General features: G+C 43.9%; 1 protein-coding gene across 3 annotated transcripts in view; it reads left to right on the forward strand.

Moving 5' to 3' along the window:
• Positions 1-19,909, forward strand: part of LOC121278092 (visinin-like protein 1) — a 138,004-nt gene that overhangs the window by 54,509 nt on the left and 63,586 nt on the right. For all 3 annotated transcript variants that reach the window (XM_041188155.1, XM_041188153.1, XM_041188156.1), the window contains exon 2: positions 284-450. In XM_041188155.1, the coding sequence (XP_041044089.1) occupies positions 289-450 (162 nt within the window). In that variant the 5' untranslated portion in view covers positions 284-288. The remainder of the gene's footprint in view (positions 1-283; positions 451-19,909) is intronic.

Raw genomic sequence — 19,909 nt, forward strand, 5'->3', positions numbered from 1 at the left:
TACTCTTGGTGCAATCTTCACCATCATTGCTTGTTTGCTGAAGATACCAGGTATTACCATGATATTTGCACATTCGTTTGTCCTTTTGTCTCTCTTTCACCTGACTGATTACCATTTACATCATCTTAATGAATGGAATTATTCATTTGCCATTGGAAAACTGAAACTGTAAAAATAAATTGCACCTGCTACTGTGTTTTCACACTTCGTAACTGAGGCTTGAAAATCATCAATTAAAATGATGATTAATTACCTGTTTAAATGCTGTGCCATGTCTTTTCAGGGACAATGGGGAAACAGAACAGCAAACTTGCCCCTGAGGTCATGGAAGATCTGGTGAAGAACACAGAATTTAATGAACACGAACTCAAACAGTGGTATAAAGGATTTCTTAAAGACTGTCCTAGTGGCAGACTGAACCTGGATGAATTCCAGCAGCTGTATGTGAAGGTATATGTATTTTTAAGTATAAGTCAATTTTGCCCAGTGACATTATTGAGTTAAAACAATGTAGCTGATAATACATAAATTTCCTATTAGTAAAACATGTCAGGGGAAGTTATATTCTACTTACCACTTTATAACGATTCATAATACAGTTCTTTATACTGATACTTGCAATTTCACTACAAACAGCAGTCAACCATACAAGTCAGTTTATTGGGGGATATGAAAAGGCAGATGTATAAACAAGCATGTAGAATTACTAGGGCTGAAGATTGTTCTAGGATTCCACCAATTCTTTGCTGTAATTACATCAGTCTCCCAGTGAAGTTGGAGACTGATGGAATCTCAACATTATTAAATATTCAGTGTTTTTTTGTCAGATGAGGTTATTTGATGGCTGTTGAATGAAATTGTTGTGAATTGTAGCTGTTGATTGAAAATTATTATGTGTGCAACCTCTTTCCAATGAAATATGTAAATATATATTGCATTTGTGGGACTCACACTGAGGCTGACCTATTGGCTTTTCTGTATAAGCATAATCCAATCATTGCTCCCAAAAATTTGTGAAACTGCTATGATTCAGGGAGAATTCTGCTATCAAAGAAATCTGTGGGCCTCAAGGTGTTATTAAATTCTACCACAATGAACTGAATCTTGGAACAAAAATGTTTCTGTTGTACTTTGGGTTGTAAGGCATGGAATAAAAATATGTAAAGAGGTATTATTGAACTTGTGCAAGATCTTAAGGCTGCAATTGCAGTATTGTGTGCAGGTTTAGGCATCCCATTATGGAAGGTATTTCAAAGCAATGGAAAGGTACAATGCCCATTCAAGATTATCTTACCATGGACGAGGAGTTACAGTTATGAAAAAAAAATGTAGAATTTGGGGCTTCCTATACTCAAGGGGAAAGGATTAGAGGGTGGTTTGATAGAAACCTTGAAGATTTAAACAGGGCAATGGTGTGGGTTAAACCAGCGGTTGGTGCAATGGTGGCAAGGATCCAAACATATAAGATAACGACAAAGAACGAAAGGTGACGTTAGAAATAAATAAATATCACACACTATGAGCGTTTCGGAACCCGGAATTTTCTGCCACAAACCATTGTCGTAGCAGAGTTTAAACAGTGGAATCATAACAGTATGGGAAATGAGCGGGTTTAGGCGATGTGACTAACATGGAGACAAACACTGACACGGTTTTGATGGGGATAGTGGCCTGTTTCTATGCTGTGGAATCCTACGATTCCGTAGGTTGGGGTTTCATAGGCAGAATTCTCCCTTCGGTGAGCGAGGGTGGGCCTCACACACCAACGCATAAAATGACGTGCAGTGACAAGCGGGTATCCCGACATCACCATGTGTCATCTAGACTTTATTAAGACCTATTGAAAAGTAATTAAAACAGTTAAGGTAGCTGCCCGTCCACCCTTAAGGTTGGCCGGGCAGGCGAAGAGCCCATGCGGCCTTCAGAAAAAAACATGAAACCTCATCCACGTGCGGGATGAGGTTTCATGAGGCATTTAAAATTTGTGTTACATTTTTAATAGAAGTAATTGACTTGTCCCAGCTCATGTGACACTGTCTTAAACAAATGTCATAAAAATGCATTCAAATCAAAACAACACAGAACAGATCTCAGAGAGGATAAATAAACACTTTTAAAAGTACAAACAAATAACAATATAACATCAGGAAATAAAGCATCTGCTGCACCCTTAGTTCTGGGCTCGATTTTAACCCATTATGAACCAGCGTTATGGCAAGAACTTCATCTATGTGACTTCTTACCCCGGGGGCAGAGCCCTAACAGTGTGCCCGAGATGCTTTAGGGCATAGGGATCAACAGATTGGCAAAAAGAGCAAGGAAATTTGGGTATAGCATAAGTAAGCGCATTACACACCTGCACCCGCGTTTCCACAATTTTTTACATTGAGGATTTGCTTTATGTCCCTAACTGCACAAATACTCATGGGGCAGCATTCTTCCCCCCGTCGGGGGGTTTGTGTGGGAGCGGGTTGGTTCCCGATTGGCGCGCATAGTCGGGGGTGTGCCGCCATTTTATGTGGGCGGGCCAATTAAGGCCCACCCAATGTGACGTGCGCCAGGAAGCGCTATGCACTCCCTGTGCGGGTGGGGGTGGGATTCCCTGAGCTGGGAGTGCTCTCTTTCGCACCTGTGCGCAAAAGAGCACACAGATCTCCTTGAGGCAAAGTGTTGCCTCAGGGAGATCAGTGTTACTTTTAAAAAGTTAATGAATGATGAGAAAAATTTCATTGACATGTCGCCTCACCACCCGCTCCGACACAAACCCCCCCGACGGGGGGAAGAATGCTGCCCCATGAGTATTTGTGCAGTTAGGGACATAAAGCAAATCCTCAATGTAAAAAATTGTGGAAACGCGGGTGCAGGTGTGTAATGCGCTTACTTATGCTATACCCAAATTTCCTTGCTCTTTTTGCCAATCTGTTGATCCCTATGCCCTAAAGCATCTCAGCACACTGTTAGGGCTCTGCCCCCGGGGTAAGAAGTCACATAGATGAAGTTCTTGCCATAACGCTGGTTCATAATGGGTTAAAATCGAGCCCAGAGCTAAGGGTGCAGCAGATGCTTTATTTCCTGATGTTATATTGTTATTTGTTTGTACTTTTAAAAGTGTTTATTTATCCTCTCTGAGATCTGTTCTGTGTTGTTTTTATTTGAATGCATTTTTATGACATTTGTTTAAGTTGCTTGAAAACATTGAGAAGTTCCATCATTGCACGTTTCTAAAAATACTCGGGTAGATCTTGACGTTATTTCATTGTATAAAATGGATGATATAAAATCGGCTACTTTGCATCTCTCTGAAATGTTACTTCCACTGAAGTCACTGTGAGCAGTACAACCATTGGTTCATCAAAGAGCCTGGATGGCCTTCCTGTTGCTAACTCCTGTATTTATCTACCGATGGTGTGGTGTCCGAATTCCAAGAAATTTAACCCCTTTAATCAGCTGCAGCTTCTTAAATCATACAACACACATTTCCTTAATTCTCAATGACCAGAAACTGAACTGTACTGGCCATATAAATACTCCACAAGAGCAGGTCAGAGGCTAGGAATCCTGTGACGAGTGACTTATCTCCTGACACCCCAAAGCCTGTCCACCATCTACAAGGCACAAGTCAGGAATGTGATGGAATACTGTCCCCTTGCCTGGATTAGTGCAGCTCCAACAACACTCAAGAAGCTTGACACCGTTCAGGACAAAGCAGCCTGCTTGATTGGCACCACATCCACAAACATTCACTCCCTCCATCACCGACGCACAGTAGCAGCAGAGTGTACAAGATGCACTGCAGGAACTCACTAAGCCTTCTTAGACAGCACTTTTCAAACCCACAACCACTACCATTTAGAAGGACAGGGCAGAAGATAGATGGGAACATCACCACCTGGAAGTTCCCCTCCAAGCCGCTTACCACCCTGACTTGGAAATATCTCGCTGTTCCTTCACCGTCGCTGGGTCAAAATCCTGGAATTCCCTCCCTAACAGCACTGTAGTTGTACCTGCTTCAGATGGACTGCAGCGGTTCAAGCAGGCATCTCACCACCGCCTTCTCAAGGGCAACTAGGGATGGGCAATAAATGCTGGCCCAGCCTGCGATGCCCATATCCCATGGATGAATGTAAAAAAAATAGCAGTAACTATATTGGAAGTAGTAATTCTGCTCCAAATCTATCAGTTGAACATTATTAGGCTGCCCCACGCACCCAACCCCATCCCATCCAACCACAAGAAAAAACCAGTAGCTTGCCAGCAATGTCAGGTAAACCCTACAGGTAGAATGCCAGCTACTTCTCAGGTAGTTTGAGGAAAACCCAGCTCTTTAGAATCCAATTTTAAATATATGTTGCCTTGCAAATGTTTGTGAACAAAATCAGGAAAGAAAGGATCGAAAGATAATTTCTAGAATTAATAAAAGCTTAGAATTCTACATCACCACCTCATTCCCATAACCAAACCCGTAATGTTTGCTCAGTTGATTTATGTCGCTGTTGTATGATTATTCATACATGTAGATTTTGGTGGCATTGCTGATCAGAAGATTACCAGAAGATTGTTCACATCATTAAATGATTTCTTGCTCGTTATTAAGATGTGATTTAACACCATCTAGTACTAACTGTGCCGTGGTTTTTAAGTAAAGCATAACATTGATGTGCTGTGTGCCAAGATTCTTATTAAAGCCCAAAGACCAGTTAGCTCTGCAATAATGGGGCAACCCTAAGGTACTCATTGCCTGCAAGCCCACCAGCCCGATGTTGATGAGGCCCGACCTTAAAAATGGATTATTTGCACCATCAGTTAGCCAATCCCACACCCTGTTGGCCAACCACCCGAGACTACTAGAACTCTCCTGAGAGTTTGTTGGCTTTAGACTCGAAGATAATAATTGCGGAGCAGGGTCCAGGGGCCGAGTGGCCTACTCCTGCTCCTAATTTGTAAGCTATTGCAATCCTTTGGGATTTCTTGTAAGGGCATCTGTTACAGAGTACAATGAAAATGTTTGTCAGTGAAATTAAACCAACAGCGCGATTGATAAATGCAGTACATTGTTGTGATACAGACTAAGAAAGTAGCAGGCGGATTCTGGACGCTTCTTGTGAAGAACTTACTGCTTTGTTCCCATTGTTGGTTTTTAAATCAGGGCCCAATCAAGTCAATAGGACTCTGATACTATTTTAGAACTCAGCTGACCAGACCGTGTAGCCCAGCCAAAGATGACCTTCAAAGGCAAGTATTTATTTACTTTCCTCAGGCTAGGAGAAGCAGGAATGCTCCTTCAGGATCCACAAAAATAACTTGGGTCACTGCTGTACTGGGTTACCTTCCGACCTTCCTTTATTAAAGCCCAGAGACCAGCTACGTCTGCAATAACGGGGCAGCCAAAAGGCACTCATTGCCTGCAGCCCACCAGCCAACCCAATGTTCTTTTTATGGTTTCTGGCCAATTCACAGCTCTTTGGTGTATTACTGCCACCTACTGTATCGGAGGAAGAAGTGCAATGCAAATTTTAAAAAAAACTACATTCTATGCGCTAATCCTTTGAAATATAAAAAAGACAACATGACTTTATGAATATCCCAATACCCAAATCTAACTGCCAAAATACTAGCCACCGTATCACACTGTGTACCCTTCTGTTGTAAATTAGACTGCATAGTTCCCCTTTAAGCTGCAAACTTGGTAGTATAATAAAACATGCTGCAGCGATTGCAGGAATCCTTCCCCACACTCCTGACACAAACCATCAACATGTTTCTCTATTAAATACAGAGACTTATTTATCCCACAGTGCCCAATCTTAATCCTGTTCATAATCATCTCATCCCTTCTACATTTTCCAGTTAATTTACTAGATAACTTCACCTTGTTTTGAATCTGATATAAATACCTTCCTTTCTCATTCCGTATCCCACTTCTGTTATCATTTAGTTTATCCTGAATAATAAATTTAATTTCCATCCTCCCTAATGAAATCGCAATATCTGGAATCAAGTGATGTATGGAACTTTTAGCCAAGGAATCCTCTGCCTCATTCCCTACCACCTTTCTGTGCCAGCATCCATAAAAAAAACCCACCACGATACCCAACTATCATATGTTATTCAATAAATGAAAAGTTTCAAAAATAAAATCCTGTCTGGATTCAGAAAAAGAAGAATGGATCGAAACCAATGCTGATGACGCATCTGAATGAATGACGACTCTCAATTGCTTTACTTCCACTACCCACTCTAAAGCTAGCATAATTGCCTTCAACTCAACTGAAAATACTGATAAATTGATAGATAACCTTTTCACAATCTTAACTTTAAATTCAGAAATAGAGACGGCTGAACCGGTCCTTCCCGTCCCAGGATCCTTAGATGCATCAGTAGAAATTTGAATATAAGCCAACCAATTCTTATCTATATATATATTTTTTTTACAAAACTAGACAGATTAAAACCAATACTATTTCCTTTAAGTTTGACCGGCATTGTAAAATCAACCTCTGGCTATTGAAAGTACCAGAGTGGAACTGCGGACCAGCTTGCATGTAACCAGCTCGATGTGGATGAGGCCTAACCTTAAAAATGGACCATCTGCTCTATCAGCCAACCAACCCTGCACCCTATTGGCCGACTGTAAGGAGGCTGTAAGAACTCTTTTGTGAGTTTGTTGATTTTAGACAGGAAGGTAATAAGGCACTGCGATTAAATTCAGTGGCCCTTGAGCTGATTGCTGCCCAATGGCTGTATGAGGTATTGGAAGCTGCCAGTGCAAATAGAACTTCAAATGCACATTTAGCAAAAAGCTAGTGAGGTATATTTTGACTTCGGGTCAATCACCCATTCTGATGGCGAAGGGACCCTCCTGATTTTGGGGGATTGGCCTCATTTATAGATGACAAGCAATCTGCAATGCACCAAACAGGTGTCTTTGTGTAATTGCTGGACTGAGGCCGCAAAGTTAGACCAAGGCACTGCCACTGCCACCCCCTACCCACTTCCCTCCCCACCACAGCAAGGTAGGGAGCACATTGAGCAGGGGCAGAGTGGTCACAATCACAGTGTGTGTGGCCGAAGTCGCTTAGAATATTTTTGTGGACCCCAGAGGCTCTTGTTCTATATCGCTTGAAACCTTTAGCAAGGAAAAACTTATTGATCTCAGCCTTGAGAATTTCAATTAACTCAGCACCCACAGCCTTTTGGGGGAGAGAGTACCATAGCTCAACTGCCCTTTTTGTGAAAAAGTCTTTCTGATTTTTGTTCCGAAATAGCTTCATTCTAATTTTAAGATTAAGCTTTCCTGTACTGGGCACTCCTACCAGGGAACATAAAGTAGATACAGATGAATTATCACTTTAAAGAGCTTAATTAAATCACTTCACAGCATTGAAACTCATGGGAATACAAAGATAAACTTGCATTTAATCAACCTCAGGACACCCCAAAGCGCTTTTCAATCATACAGTTCTGATAAACGGTCATTGACCTGAAATGTTAACTCTGTTTCTATCTCCACAGATGCTTCCTGAGTGCTCAGTGCTTTCAGCAGTTTTTGTTTTCTTTTCAGCTAATGAAGTACTTTTGAATTGTAGTCACTGTTGTAGTGGAGGCAGTCAGTTTGCACACAGCAGAATGATAACAAGCAGTTAACTTTTTTTTAGTGATAAAAGCAAAATACTGCAGATGCTGGGAATCTGAAACAAAAACAAAAAAAGCTGGAAAAACTCAGCAGGTCTGACAACATCTGTGGAGAGGAAGACAGAGTTAACGTTTCGAGTCCGTATGACTCTTCATCAGAACTGAAGAGAAATAGAAATGTGGTGAAATATAAGCTGTTTAAGGCGGGGCGGGGGGGGGGAGGTGGGATAGGTGGAGCTGGATAGAGGGCCAGTGATAGGTGGAGGCAAAGGAGAGGTTACCAAAGATATCATAGACAAAAGGACAAAGGGGCGTTGACGGTGGTGATATTAGCTAAAGGATGTGTTAATGATGACATTAAGGGTAGAAAGCGGGACAAGTAAGTGACAGATAGCCCTAGTGTGGGTGGGGGGTGGGGGGAAGGGATCAAAATAGGCTAAAAGGTGGAAATAAAACAATGGATGGAAATAAATTTAAAAGTAATAATAGAAATAGGTGGGAAAAGAAAAATATATTAAAAATATATAACAATAATTAGAAAAAAGGGGGATCGGCAAGGGGGTGGGGATGGAGGAGAGAGTTCATGATCTGAAGTTGTTGAACTCAATATTCAGTCCAGAAGACTGTAAAGTGCCTAGTCGGAAGATGAGTTGCTGTTCCTCCAGTTTGTGCTGAGCTTCACTGGAACATTGCAGCAGGCCAAGGACGGACATGTGGGCATGAGAGCAGGGTGGTGGGTTGAAATGGCAAGTGACAGGGAGGTCTGGGTCATGCTTGCAGACAGACTGAAGGTGTTCAGCAAAGCAGTCACCCAGTCTACGTTTGGTCCCTCCAATGTCGAGGCAAGCATGTCCACAAGCATGACCCAGACCTCCCTGTCACTTGCCATTTCAACACTCCACCCTGCTCTCATGCCCACATGTCTGTCCTTGGCCTGCTGCAATGTTCCAGTGAAGCTCAACACAAACTGGAGGAACAGCACCTCATCTTCCGACTAGGCACTTTACAGCCTTCCCGACTGAATAATGAGTTCAACAATTTCAGATCGTGAACTCCATCCCCAACTGCTTTCCGATCCCCTTTTTTCTAATTATTATCATATATTTTTAAATATATATTTTTTTCCTACCTATTTCTCTTATTATTTTTAAATTTATTTCCATCCATTGTTTTATCTCTACCTTTTAGCCTATTTCAATCCCTTCCCCCCACCCCACCCCCCCACTATGGCTATCTGTCACTTGCTTGTCCTGCTTTCTACCCCTGATGTCACCATTAGCACATCCTTTAGCTAATATCACCACTGTCAACACCCCTTTGTCCTTTTGTCTATGACATCTTTGGCAATCTCTCCTTTGCCTCCACCTATCACTGGCCCTCTATCCAGCTCCACCTGTCCACCGTAGAACGGATTGCCGGTGAACCACCTATGTGGGAGTCCATTTCATTGGCAACCCAACCTTTGACAGAATGGAAGGCATCCTAACTGCCATCCAGGGGAATCTGGAGGCAGGAGCTAATGGAAATGACTACATAAGTCTCTTAAATGGGCTACTCAATCCAGCACCTTGACACCTACATACTTTGTAATTATTAACCTCACATAAACAGAAGTGTCTGAAAAATAAAGCTGACATAAAATGCTTAGCAGGAAAAGCATAATTAAAAACTGATCGTGGGTAGTTTTAAATTGCTTGAACTTGGTTTTCAAAGATTGGATGACGATAAGTGAAAACTGATTGTGTGAGAGAGCAAACGGAAATCATTCAATCTGTTCTACAGTGGAAGGGAAAACTACTGTCACAATTTCAGAAAGGCTACATTATTTAAAATGTCAGCTAGAAGCAGGTCACTTTGTCAATGCCAGCTTAGTGATCCATCCATTACTGGAGCTAATTGAGGCCTTAGTACTTAGTACCAGCTGACTGGTGGACTTCTGTGCTTTCCTTTGACTGTAAACACAGTTTGATGAGTATCTCTGCAAAAGCAGTTTCTCTCAGACATGGGTCCAACAGTAAATCTTGCCTTTGGGCTGCAGCATGATTTGGAGAATGAGTAAAGGCCTCACAGAGCAAGAATGGCTGCTGGAAAGGATGGGTGTGGGGTGGGTGGTGAATGGGGAAGAAGCAGGAGGACTTTCAGCTGGAGGCCATATCTACCCAGGGTATTCAGGGTGCAAATGACCTACCTGAACCTCCATGAGGAACAATAGGTGTGATGTCTGTGCTTCAACAAGGACATTCTCACTGAAATCTACCATTTGCTGTAGCCGCAATTCAACTGGAGATCAGGGTGGTGACCTCATTGCCAGTGGCTATGAAGTTGTCCGTGACAAAGAGCTTCTATGAGTCTGGCTCCTTCCAGCACCTCACAGTTTCCCATCCACTGTTGCATAAAGAGGTCACTGAGTTCTCTATTCACAGAGCTAAATACATTTAATCTGAATTGCAGAATTACCCATGGCGCAGGATACTGTTGACTGTGGATACTTTGTGGCCACCACATGCCCACTTTGCCATGTACCAGAGCCGAAAATGATTTCATTCCTTCGGCAGGGAGCCCATCAGCGATCCAGATGGACGTCCTGCAGAAATCTAAAACTGTGAGCGCTATTAATTGCTTCAAGGTGAAACTTCTATCCCTATCCCGGTAAGAAGTCCCGCTTTAGAGAGCTGCCAGCCAATTGGATGGCTGGCAACTCTTCACACACTGCAGCGGCAGCTGGGAGTGATGGCCATCGCTGGGATGACAGGCAGTCCCACCGCACCGAGGGTAACCAGTTATGTTTGGGGTCGGGGGTCACAGCAAAGTGTCTGAGGAGCCAGGTTCAAGAGGCCGGGGGGATGGTTAAAGAGGAGGATGAACTTGGAGGCAGGGGGTGCCTCTGGTGAGCCCAAGGGACCTGCAAAGGAGTGCCCCCTCCTTTTCCTGACACCAGCCCCTTTAATTGGCCACTTAAGGGCCTCAGTAGGCCTAGAGTGGGAAGCCCGCCCAACGCCTCCCCTCAATCCGTAAAATTTCAGACAGGTCGGGGGCTAGTGGTAGACTTCAGGAAGGACATCTGCTGAATTTTATGTGCCCCCCTGCACCTTCAAACCTGCTGGTGGGGGAGCATAAAATCCAGCCCTCCAGTTCTCCATGCGGCAACAGCCTGACATCCCTTACCTTCTTGCCTTTGTTAACAAATACATTGTCCTCTTGGCCACAATGCAAAAACAAAAATCGCCACAAAATAAACATTGCGAACAAATTTATAAATTAAACCTTGCCATATTAAACTAATCACCATGTGCGTCCCTTAGACCGCTTCCATGCTGGAAAGCATGGGTTCCAAGTTTGGTGCAAAACCCTTAGCCAATTTGTTTCCAGGTTCATTCATGCTCCTTGACATTGAACAAAAGATTCTCAGTGCAACAAACCCATCAACCTTCATCTGTAGCTTGCCCCATAAAAGTCTCCATTTGGGTCCTGTGCAGCAGAGTTCTGATAAACTGGTACATGTACAATCTTTTCTCCTTGTCTTGGCTGCAGCACCCTTGTGTCCAACGTCTCATCAACTACAAGATGTAAGGTTATGGTGAGGGATGGGGGCATGTAAAGATATATGCTTATACCATCTTTAGCTTGTAAGTCAGAAAAGATTGTGGAATGAAGGAAAAGTAGAGTGTTAGAAGGAGGTTTAGGTATGAGGTTACTGTCATCTCCAGCCCACTGTCCATGGCTATTCCAGCAATGGCAAGCTGTCTGCTCTATAGGGGTTAGGACATATAGATATGACTGTCCCCTTCTGGTTAGTTCCTGCTACCTCCACCACCTTCTCCTGCAAGAGAAAGAGAAGTGTGTTGGTGAGTGCTGTACAATCTGTTTGGGTGAGTAGCTGACCGTGTGTGCAAGCTGTGAGTTGTGGGTGTCACAACAATGCTCACAACAATGCAAAGGGTGTGAAGATGTGATGCTGCATTAAATGTCAGGTATGAGTCCTGACTAGCAGAGATTTTTGGTGGGTAAATGATGGGGGTGTGGTGATTTGAGCAGCTGCGGCAAGTGGTCAGAGATGTGCATTTGAAGATTTATTCATGGACTTTCGTCGCTTGTGTGAAGCCATTGAACCAGTGTGACACTGCATCCATGTCTGCAGCACATGACACCCAGCACCTGCTACAGCCACTTGCCCTTTTAAGAGGTAAAGGCTAGCTTTAAAGAGCTGTACAATTTTGAGCCATTTGGCTACACATATGAGCAACCAACAGTGCATTTAGCGCTGGCTGCCCACAGAAATCATTGAAATGTGACAGCAGTGTGAAGGAGACATGCTACCTGCATTTCAGACAAGACTGTAAGTTAATTGTGCATTGTGATCCATATGCCCACTTTTAGGAGCCAACCAATGTAGCCCTTTGTAAGTTTAAGCCTCACTTGAGAATTTGAATTCAGTTTAAAAAGACCCCCATCATTTACCCACCAAAAATCTCTACTAGTCAGGACTCATACCTGACATTTAATGCAGCATCACATCTTCACACACTTTGCATTGTTGCAAGCATTGTTGTCACCCCCACAACTCACAGCTTACACACACGGCCAGCTACTCACCTAAACAGTTTGTACGAGCACTCACCAACACTTGAAATAAAAAGCTGATATCAATATAAAGAAGTAGCCCCAGAAATAATGGGTGCATTGGGGTGTCATCTTGCAAGATTTCATAGACTCTGGAACAGTTCCTACAGATTGGAGGGTAGCTAATGTAACCCTACTATTTAAAAAGGGAGGTAGAGAGAAAACAGGGAATTATAGACCAGGTAGTGGTCTATAAAATTCTAGAGTCCATTATAAAAGATTTAATAGCTGAGCACTTGGAAAACAGTGGCAGAATCGGACAGAGTCAGCATGGATTTACGAAAAGGAAATTATCTACTGGAACTTTTCGAGGATGTAACTAGTAGAGTTGGTGAGGGGGAGCCAGTGGATGTAGTTTATTTGGACTTTCAGAAGGCTTTCAACAAAGTCCCACATAAGAGATTAGCGCGTAAAATTAAAGCGCATGGGATTGGGGGTAGTGTATTGAGATGGATAGAAAACTGGTTGGCAGACAGGAAACAAAGAATAGAAATAAACGGGTATTTTTCCGAATGGCAGGTAGTGACTAGCCGGGTAGCACAGGAATTGGTGCTGGGACCCCAGCTATTTGCAATATATATTAATGATTTAGATGAGGGAACTAAATGTAATATCTCCAAATTTGCAGATGACACAAAGCTGGGTGGGAGGGTGAGCTGTGAGGATGATGCAGAGATGCTTCAGAGTAATTTGGAGAAGCTGAGTGAGTGGGCAAATGCAAGGCAGATGCAGTATAATGTGGATAAATGTGAGGTTATCTATTTTGGTAGCAAAAACAGGAAGGCAGATTATTATCTGAATGGCTATAAATTGAGAGAGGAGAATGTGCAACGAGACATGGGTGCCCTTGTACACCAGTCACTGAAGGTAAGCAAGCAAGTGCAGCAGGTGGTGAAGAAGGTAAGTGGTATGTTGGCCTTCATAACGAGAGGATTCAAGTATAGGAGCAGAGATGTCTTGGTGAGACCACACCTTGAATATTGTGTGCAGTTTTGGTCTCCGTATCTGAGGAAGGATGTTCTTGCTAAAGAGGGAGTGCAGCCAAGGTTTACCAGACTGATTCCTGGGATGGCGGGACTGACATATGAGGAGAGATTGAGTCGGTTAGGATTATATTCGCTGGAGTACAGAAGAATGAGAGGGGATCTCATAGAAATCTATAAAATTCTAACAGGACTAGACAGGGTAGATACAGGAAGGATGTTCCCGATGGTGGGGGAGTCCAGAGCCAGGGGTCACAGTCTGAGGATATGGGGTAGACCATTTAGGACTGAGATGAGGAGAAATTTCTTCACCCAGAGAGTGGTGAGCCTGTGGAATTCGTTACCACAGCAAGTAGTTGAGGCCAAAACATTGAATGTTTTCAAGAAGGAGTTAGAGGTAGCTCTTGGGGCGAAAGGGATCAAAGGGTATGGGGAGAAAGCGGGAGCAGGCTATTGAGTTGGATGATCAGCCATGATCGTAATGAATGGTGGAGCAGGCTCGAAGGGCCGAATGGCCTACTCCTGCTCCTAGTTTCTATGTTTCTATGTAAAAGTGACAATTAAGCTGTTAAATTGTTGTTAAAAACCCAACTAATGCACTTATGTCTTTATTAGGGAAAGAAACTTGGCTTCCTAACTGGGTCTGGCCTCTATGTTCCTCCCCCACATAAATGTGTTTGGTTCTTAACTGGCCTAGTGATCCACCCAGTTGCACCAGCCACTTTTACAGGTCATCTCGGGATGGGCAAAAAATGTCAGCCTTGTCAATTTGCCCGCACCCCAGAATGAATATTTTTTTTCTTGCTGCCATCCACCTTGATATGTAATCTGTAACTGGACCGGGAATTCCCTCAGGGCTGCTTTTGATTGGCCAGTGTGTTTTTGCCAGAAATCTCAAGAGACACTATGCAAATGGACTTTTCACTGACCTTCTGCCAAAGTCATGGTGATCGCTCATCCAAGGAAATTGCTGCTGCTGATCTATTTCTCTGCACCATATTTTATGTTATTTCAATAGTTTATTTCCGCAATCGGAGATAACATCTTTTCAAAACACAGCAGAGGTCATTTTCACTTCCAGCGTGGGAGGTAAACTAATGGTTGTGAATGGCTGCCTCTTATACACCTAACCCACTTTTTTTCTGCCCATGTCAAAATTGTTTATTACTTCCAGGCTTTCTTAAAAGATTATCTCAGGATTGTTAAGTGTTGAGAAAAGTGGTCGGATCATGCGTAGAGATGCACAAGTGCTCAGATATTTAAGAATTAGCCTAATAAATATGCATTATTATACTAAGTATGTCAGGCAAGCATTAATTCCCTTTAAATTCAGAGATATGTAAATGTACTTCAGTTAGATCACGCAGTGTGATGACTCATTTTCACAGGAACATCATTTTGGCAGCGATGTAATATATAATCTGAAATATGTGCAGGGATAAACATGGTAATGATGCTGCAGAAAGATTTTATATTAATTTGCCAAAACCAACATGCTGATTTCTTTTGTCATGGAAGTTGGACTTGTTCATCAGCTAAAATTTGATGCACAATGGTCCGTGTGCAGAAGCAAAAAGATATTTCCTTCTAAAAGCATTTTTAGTCCACGGAGAATTAAATTGGATAACACATGAAAAAGGGCGTGGAATTTGCAGTACGCAATTAACCCGCACCCAGAGAGCACATTAAATTTGGGCTGCATGCTGTTTTCCATGATTGCTGCATGCAGCCAATGCTGCCCACACTGTTCAATTCCTGCGCACATTAGCTGGGAGCCCGATATTACAGATGGCTAGTGCTACTTAAAGTTGGCTTGCACCTTTTAAAGAGGAGGTGCATTGTGGCTGCAAGGAATGGTGGGAGTTCTTCGTGTGCTGTAAATTATTGAAGAACGGTCGAAAATGCAGGAGAGCCAAGCCTTCAAAAAGCATACAATTGCACTAGCAGCCAAGATAAACAATAGGGCATCCAACCTGGACATTCCACTACAGCTCACTAGCTTTTACGCAATATTGGATGGCTTTAACGCCACATCAGCCCACAGGTAGGTCCTGGAACACAGTGGAGGATGTGAGGCAAAACCATCAGAGGTCAACAATAGTTTTGTGCAGCCATGAGAAACACTCTGGCTCCTGTTGGCTCCACAAAAAGATAACTTGTGTTACGATCTCCTTAGAGACCAATAACTTTTAAAAAGAGATTCAAACTTCCAGTCACTAGCTGAAAGAACGACATGACAAGATTTCACATTTTAAAACTTTTACTGTAACAAATGACTAAATAAAAATTGACTAAATACTATTTTCTTTTTGTAGGCAACTTACATTTAAACTACGTGATGGAATATTCCTCTTTTATATTAACTACATAACGCACCCTACACAGAATTACAGTCCTTATAGCAAACAGTCCATAGTTGCTCCCAGCTTCCAATTGGTTCCCGTATCCCCGTTTCACTAAGTAGTAATTTCAAGTGACCATCTCCAGGTGCTTTCCTCAGTTGTTGGAGAGTTTATGGGCAGCATTTTCCCCCTGTGTGGGAGGTTTGTGCGGGTATGGATGTGGGCAGGCAGAGTCCCGATTGGCGCCCCCAGTCAGGGGTGCATCGCCATTTTACATGGGCAGGCCAATTAAGGCCCGCCCAACGTGACATCCGCCTGGAAGCGCTGTGCACTCCCTGTGCGTGCGGGGGAGGATTCCCTGAGGATTCACGCCGGGAGTGCGTGAAAGGGCGCAAAGATCTCCCTGAGGTAAAGTGCTGCCTCAAGGCGATCGGCTCAAGTTTGAAAACTTTACTAAAGGGAGAAAAAAAAATTCCTGATGTCCCCCTCATGTGACACTGTCACATGAGCAGGAACATGTCAATTAATTTTAGTTAAAGATTTTATACACATTTTAAATCCCTCATGAAACCTCATCTCACCCATGGATGAGGTTTCATGTTTTTTCTGAAGGCCGCCTGGGCTCTTTGCCTGCACGCCAACCTTAAGGTTGGATGGGCAGGTCTATTAATTGGGTTAATTACTCTTTTAAAGGCCTTAAGTGGCCATTGACAGTTCGGCGGGCGCACAGCCAACTCGGTTGCACGCCCGCTGGACTGAAATTCTAAATGACGCATGGCCGATGTCACCCCACGTCATTTTACGTGTCGGCGAGTGGGCCCCGCCCCCGCTCGCCGACTGGAAAATGCAGCCTTATGAAATCCATGACCAGCAGTAAAGCCTGATCTGTGGTTCTTCTTCCCCCAACCATGCCAGGATGAATCTCCCGGAATCCTTAGGTTGGCTGCAGGATGTCTCTCTTCGACTAGAGACCATCTCCCTCCCATATCCGGCTGTGGTACCTCACAAAGCCAAGTAGCCTCTTTTCTCTGCTGACTACACATAATTGCTGTCTGTGATGTTCTGTGATTTGTACCGGAGCCTGTAACTTGATCTATGTAGAAAAGCTAATTAGCCACTCTTAATCCCAACTCCCTTTCATTTTAGAAGATAATGGACAGTTTACAGCAAAACTGTTTACAATCCGATACCTACAACATCTGTCTGGGACTTTGAGAGACTCAGAGTCTACTCACTGTAAACTGAAGAGACTGCTGCCATTGTCTCCAAGTGTAAATACCTTGCACTTTCTTGGTGAAACAACCTATGCCTTCCTTTGATCTCTAATAATCAAACCTCCCAGGTTTATTGTCAGGCAGACTACAGAAGAGGTTACATGATCCTCTCCATTTACCCTAAATTTGAAACTGCAGTCCCAAAAGTTGTAACACTTGGAAAAAGATTTAAGGCTGTTTTTAAAGCTGTTGCTTTAAGAACAGCGAGCTAGACCATTCAGTATCTGGCCACATGCACTGTGCACAGTGGATGCTCTCTGTCTATGGATTTCTTTAAATTGGAATCGGGTTCTTAAGTATGTGAAATGTCATTGATTTGCATAGTAAAGAGGCCAAGCACCTGAAAAGACAGGAGTTTTCACCACAATGCAAAGACCCATTTAAGAATGTTGATAGCCGGAGTGTTATTGAAATGGTCAATGTTTTGATCCCATTTTGAGGCCAATATCACCTTGTAATGTCAATTTTAGTTAATTAAATTGAGGTTTATAAAGTTCCAAGAGATCTCATGAATCTTCTAAGTTATTCCATGATATGAAATTGCACCTGGCTGTAGTTATCCTCTAATCAACATGAGACAAGTTATTGGAGACTACTGTTCCTAAGGCATTAAACAAGAAACCTTGCTATTTTTATAACAATTCTTATCCGATACTACTTCACACTGACTTACTGACAGGGTTGAGTTGTTCCCTCCCTTAATGTCTGTAATTAGTGTGTGTTTCGAACAGGAAGAGGTGAGTGTTTCTTAACCCCTGAGTGTCTGGACAATTTGAATACCCAGCAGCAAGCTTTTTGTGGGTTTCTATAAAGAGGATTGTTTATTCACGTGTTTCCCCCCCACCAACAAAATCTAACGCTACGTCACACACACATCCAGTTGCGTACGCACACACACACGCACACACACACAGGCACACTGGAGAAAAAGGCAAGCAAAGAGAACAGTACACTTTTAAAAGTTATAAACAAAAGAATAGTTCATAATTCATGTGATTGATTCGTCTTGGACAACACATGATGCAGGCCTGGTGAAGAAGGGATTTCTTCACTACTGAAGTGAGGCTAGGTGAATTCAATCACCAGAGTCGAATGCCAGAGACGTTGCAGGATTTGCTCAAAGAGATGGGCCAGAATTTTACGCTGAATGAGCAGGCACACACCTGACCGGAAATTGCATGAAATAGCGCGAGGACACTTCAGGCGCATGTCCCGATGTCTTCATGCTTGAGCGCAACGTTACGGTCGGCGGGCACACACAGGATTCGGAGGCACACCCACCGACAATTAAACGGGTAATTATGCCCATTAACAACCCAATTGATCCTAATTTTATGCTGCCTGTGTGAATTAGAGCTCATTGCACAGGCAAAATGGGCAAGTGGCCAATCTTATTTTCTCACATTTCTCATCCAAGGGCGGGATAAAAGGAGACCAGAGCATCGGCTGTGTGAGTTGTTAGGAGTTCAGGTGAGAGTTTGCTGCTGCTTTAGTGCTGAGATTTCAAACCTGCTCCTGTGGTTCCTGCTTTAATATTTGCTTTCTTAGCTTTGTTTTGAGGACTCTTTCGTTTTTCCAACTCTTGGAGGGTTTCTGCCAGGTGCACTCTGCAGTGTACGAGACAGTGCTATCTGTAAGTCAGCAAACGGGGGTTGTTTCCTTCACTGTCGGGAGCTCCGCTGAAGAGGGAGAGAGGGGCAGAAGGGAGAGGAAGCCAGGAGTCCACAGGCAGCATCCCAGGGAGGGGGCTGTGGGAGGAGAGGCGCAGGCACAGGGGGTGCAGGGCCAGCAGGGAGTGCAAGGCGGAAGGCACTGCAGAAGACACCATTATCCTGCAGCCAGGATGTACAAGCAGCAATCCAGACACCTCAACATGTCTGAGGTCCAGTGCTGAAGGAGGCTCCACCTCTCTAGGGACACCGTGACATCCATACGCCAGATGATTGGTCCGGAGATCACTTCCAACTGTTCAGGTGGGCACCCAATACCAGTGGTTTTGTTCTAAAGGTCACAGTAGCCCTCAATTTTTTCACATCTGGATCTTTAAATAGGACAATGGGGGATCTGTGTGTCCACAGTTGCATCAAGCTGGTCACTGATGCTCTCTTCAGACAGGTCATGACCTTCATTCATTACTGGATGGACGAAGGTGGACAGGCAAAGCCAGCCAGGCTGAGTGAGCCAGAGGCTTCGCGGCAATTGCGGCGTCTCCCCAACATCCAGGTTGCCATAGGCTGCACTCATGTGGCTATCCAGGCTTCAGCAGGCCAGCAGGCCACTTGCCTTCATGAACAAAAAATGCTCCCACTCCATGGACTCGCAGATAGTGTGTAATCACAAGACACAGATTCTCCAAGCCTGTGCAAGCTCCCAAGATGCACACATACTATGACACTCTCAGGTGCCAAGGCTGTTCATGGCTCCAACTCAAATGGATGGTTGGCTTCTGGGTGAAAAAGGCTATTCCTTGAAAAGGTGGCTCATGATGTCACTCTGGCACCCAAGGACAGAGACAGAAATGAAGTATAAGAGGAGTCATGCTTCCACAAGAGGACCATTGGGCTGCTGAAGATGAGATTCCGCTGCCTGGACCGATCAGGGGGTGCCCTGCAATATCCTCCAGAGCACGTGTCACTTATAGTCATTCTATGCTGCGCTCTGCACGATCTGGTACTGGCAAGGGGGAGACCCACTGGAGGATGAGGATAGTGAGGCAGCTCCACTGGCCTCAGAGGATGAATCTACTGATCTGATGAGGAGCCCGGCAGGCACAGGGTGAGGATGAGGAGGCAGACTTGAAGAACCTTCAGGAAGGCAGGGACACCACGGCGGCCTTGATTCAATCTTCAGCTCGGCTGTAAAGGCATAGCTTCATTCCCGTGGCAAGGGTGCTGCCTCCTTCACACACATTCCTGAGGAGGCAACCTCATGACCCCAATGTCGCTTCACAACCTCTGTCATAAAGTTTGCTGCCCCTGCCGTCTATCATAAGGCATTGATGAGCCCTCCACATATGGAAAACATGAAGGACACTCAGGGCATTGAAACAAAATCTAGA

The sequence above is a fragment of the Carcharodon carcharias genome, chromosome 5 (genome assembly GCF_017639515.1).
Source record: "Carcharodon carcharias isolate sCarCar2 chromosome 5, sCarCar2.pri, whole genome shotgun sequence".
NCBI lineage: Eukaryota > Metazoa > Chordata > Chondrichthyes > Lamniformes > Lamnidae > Carcharodon > Carcharodon carcharias.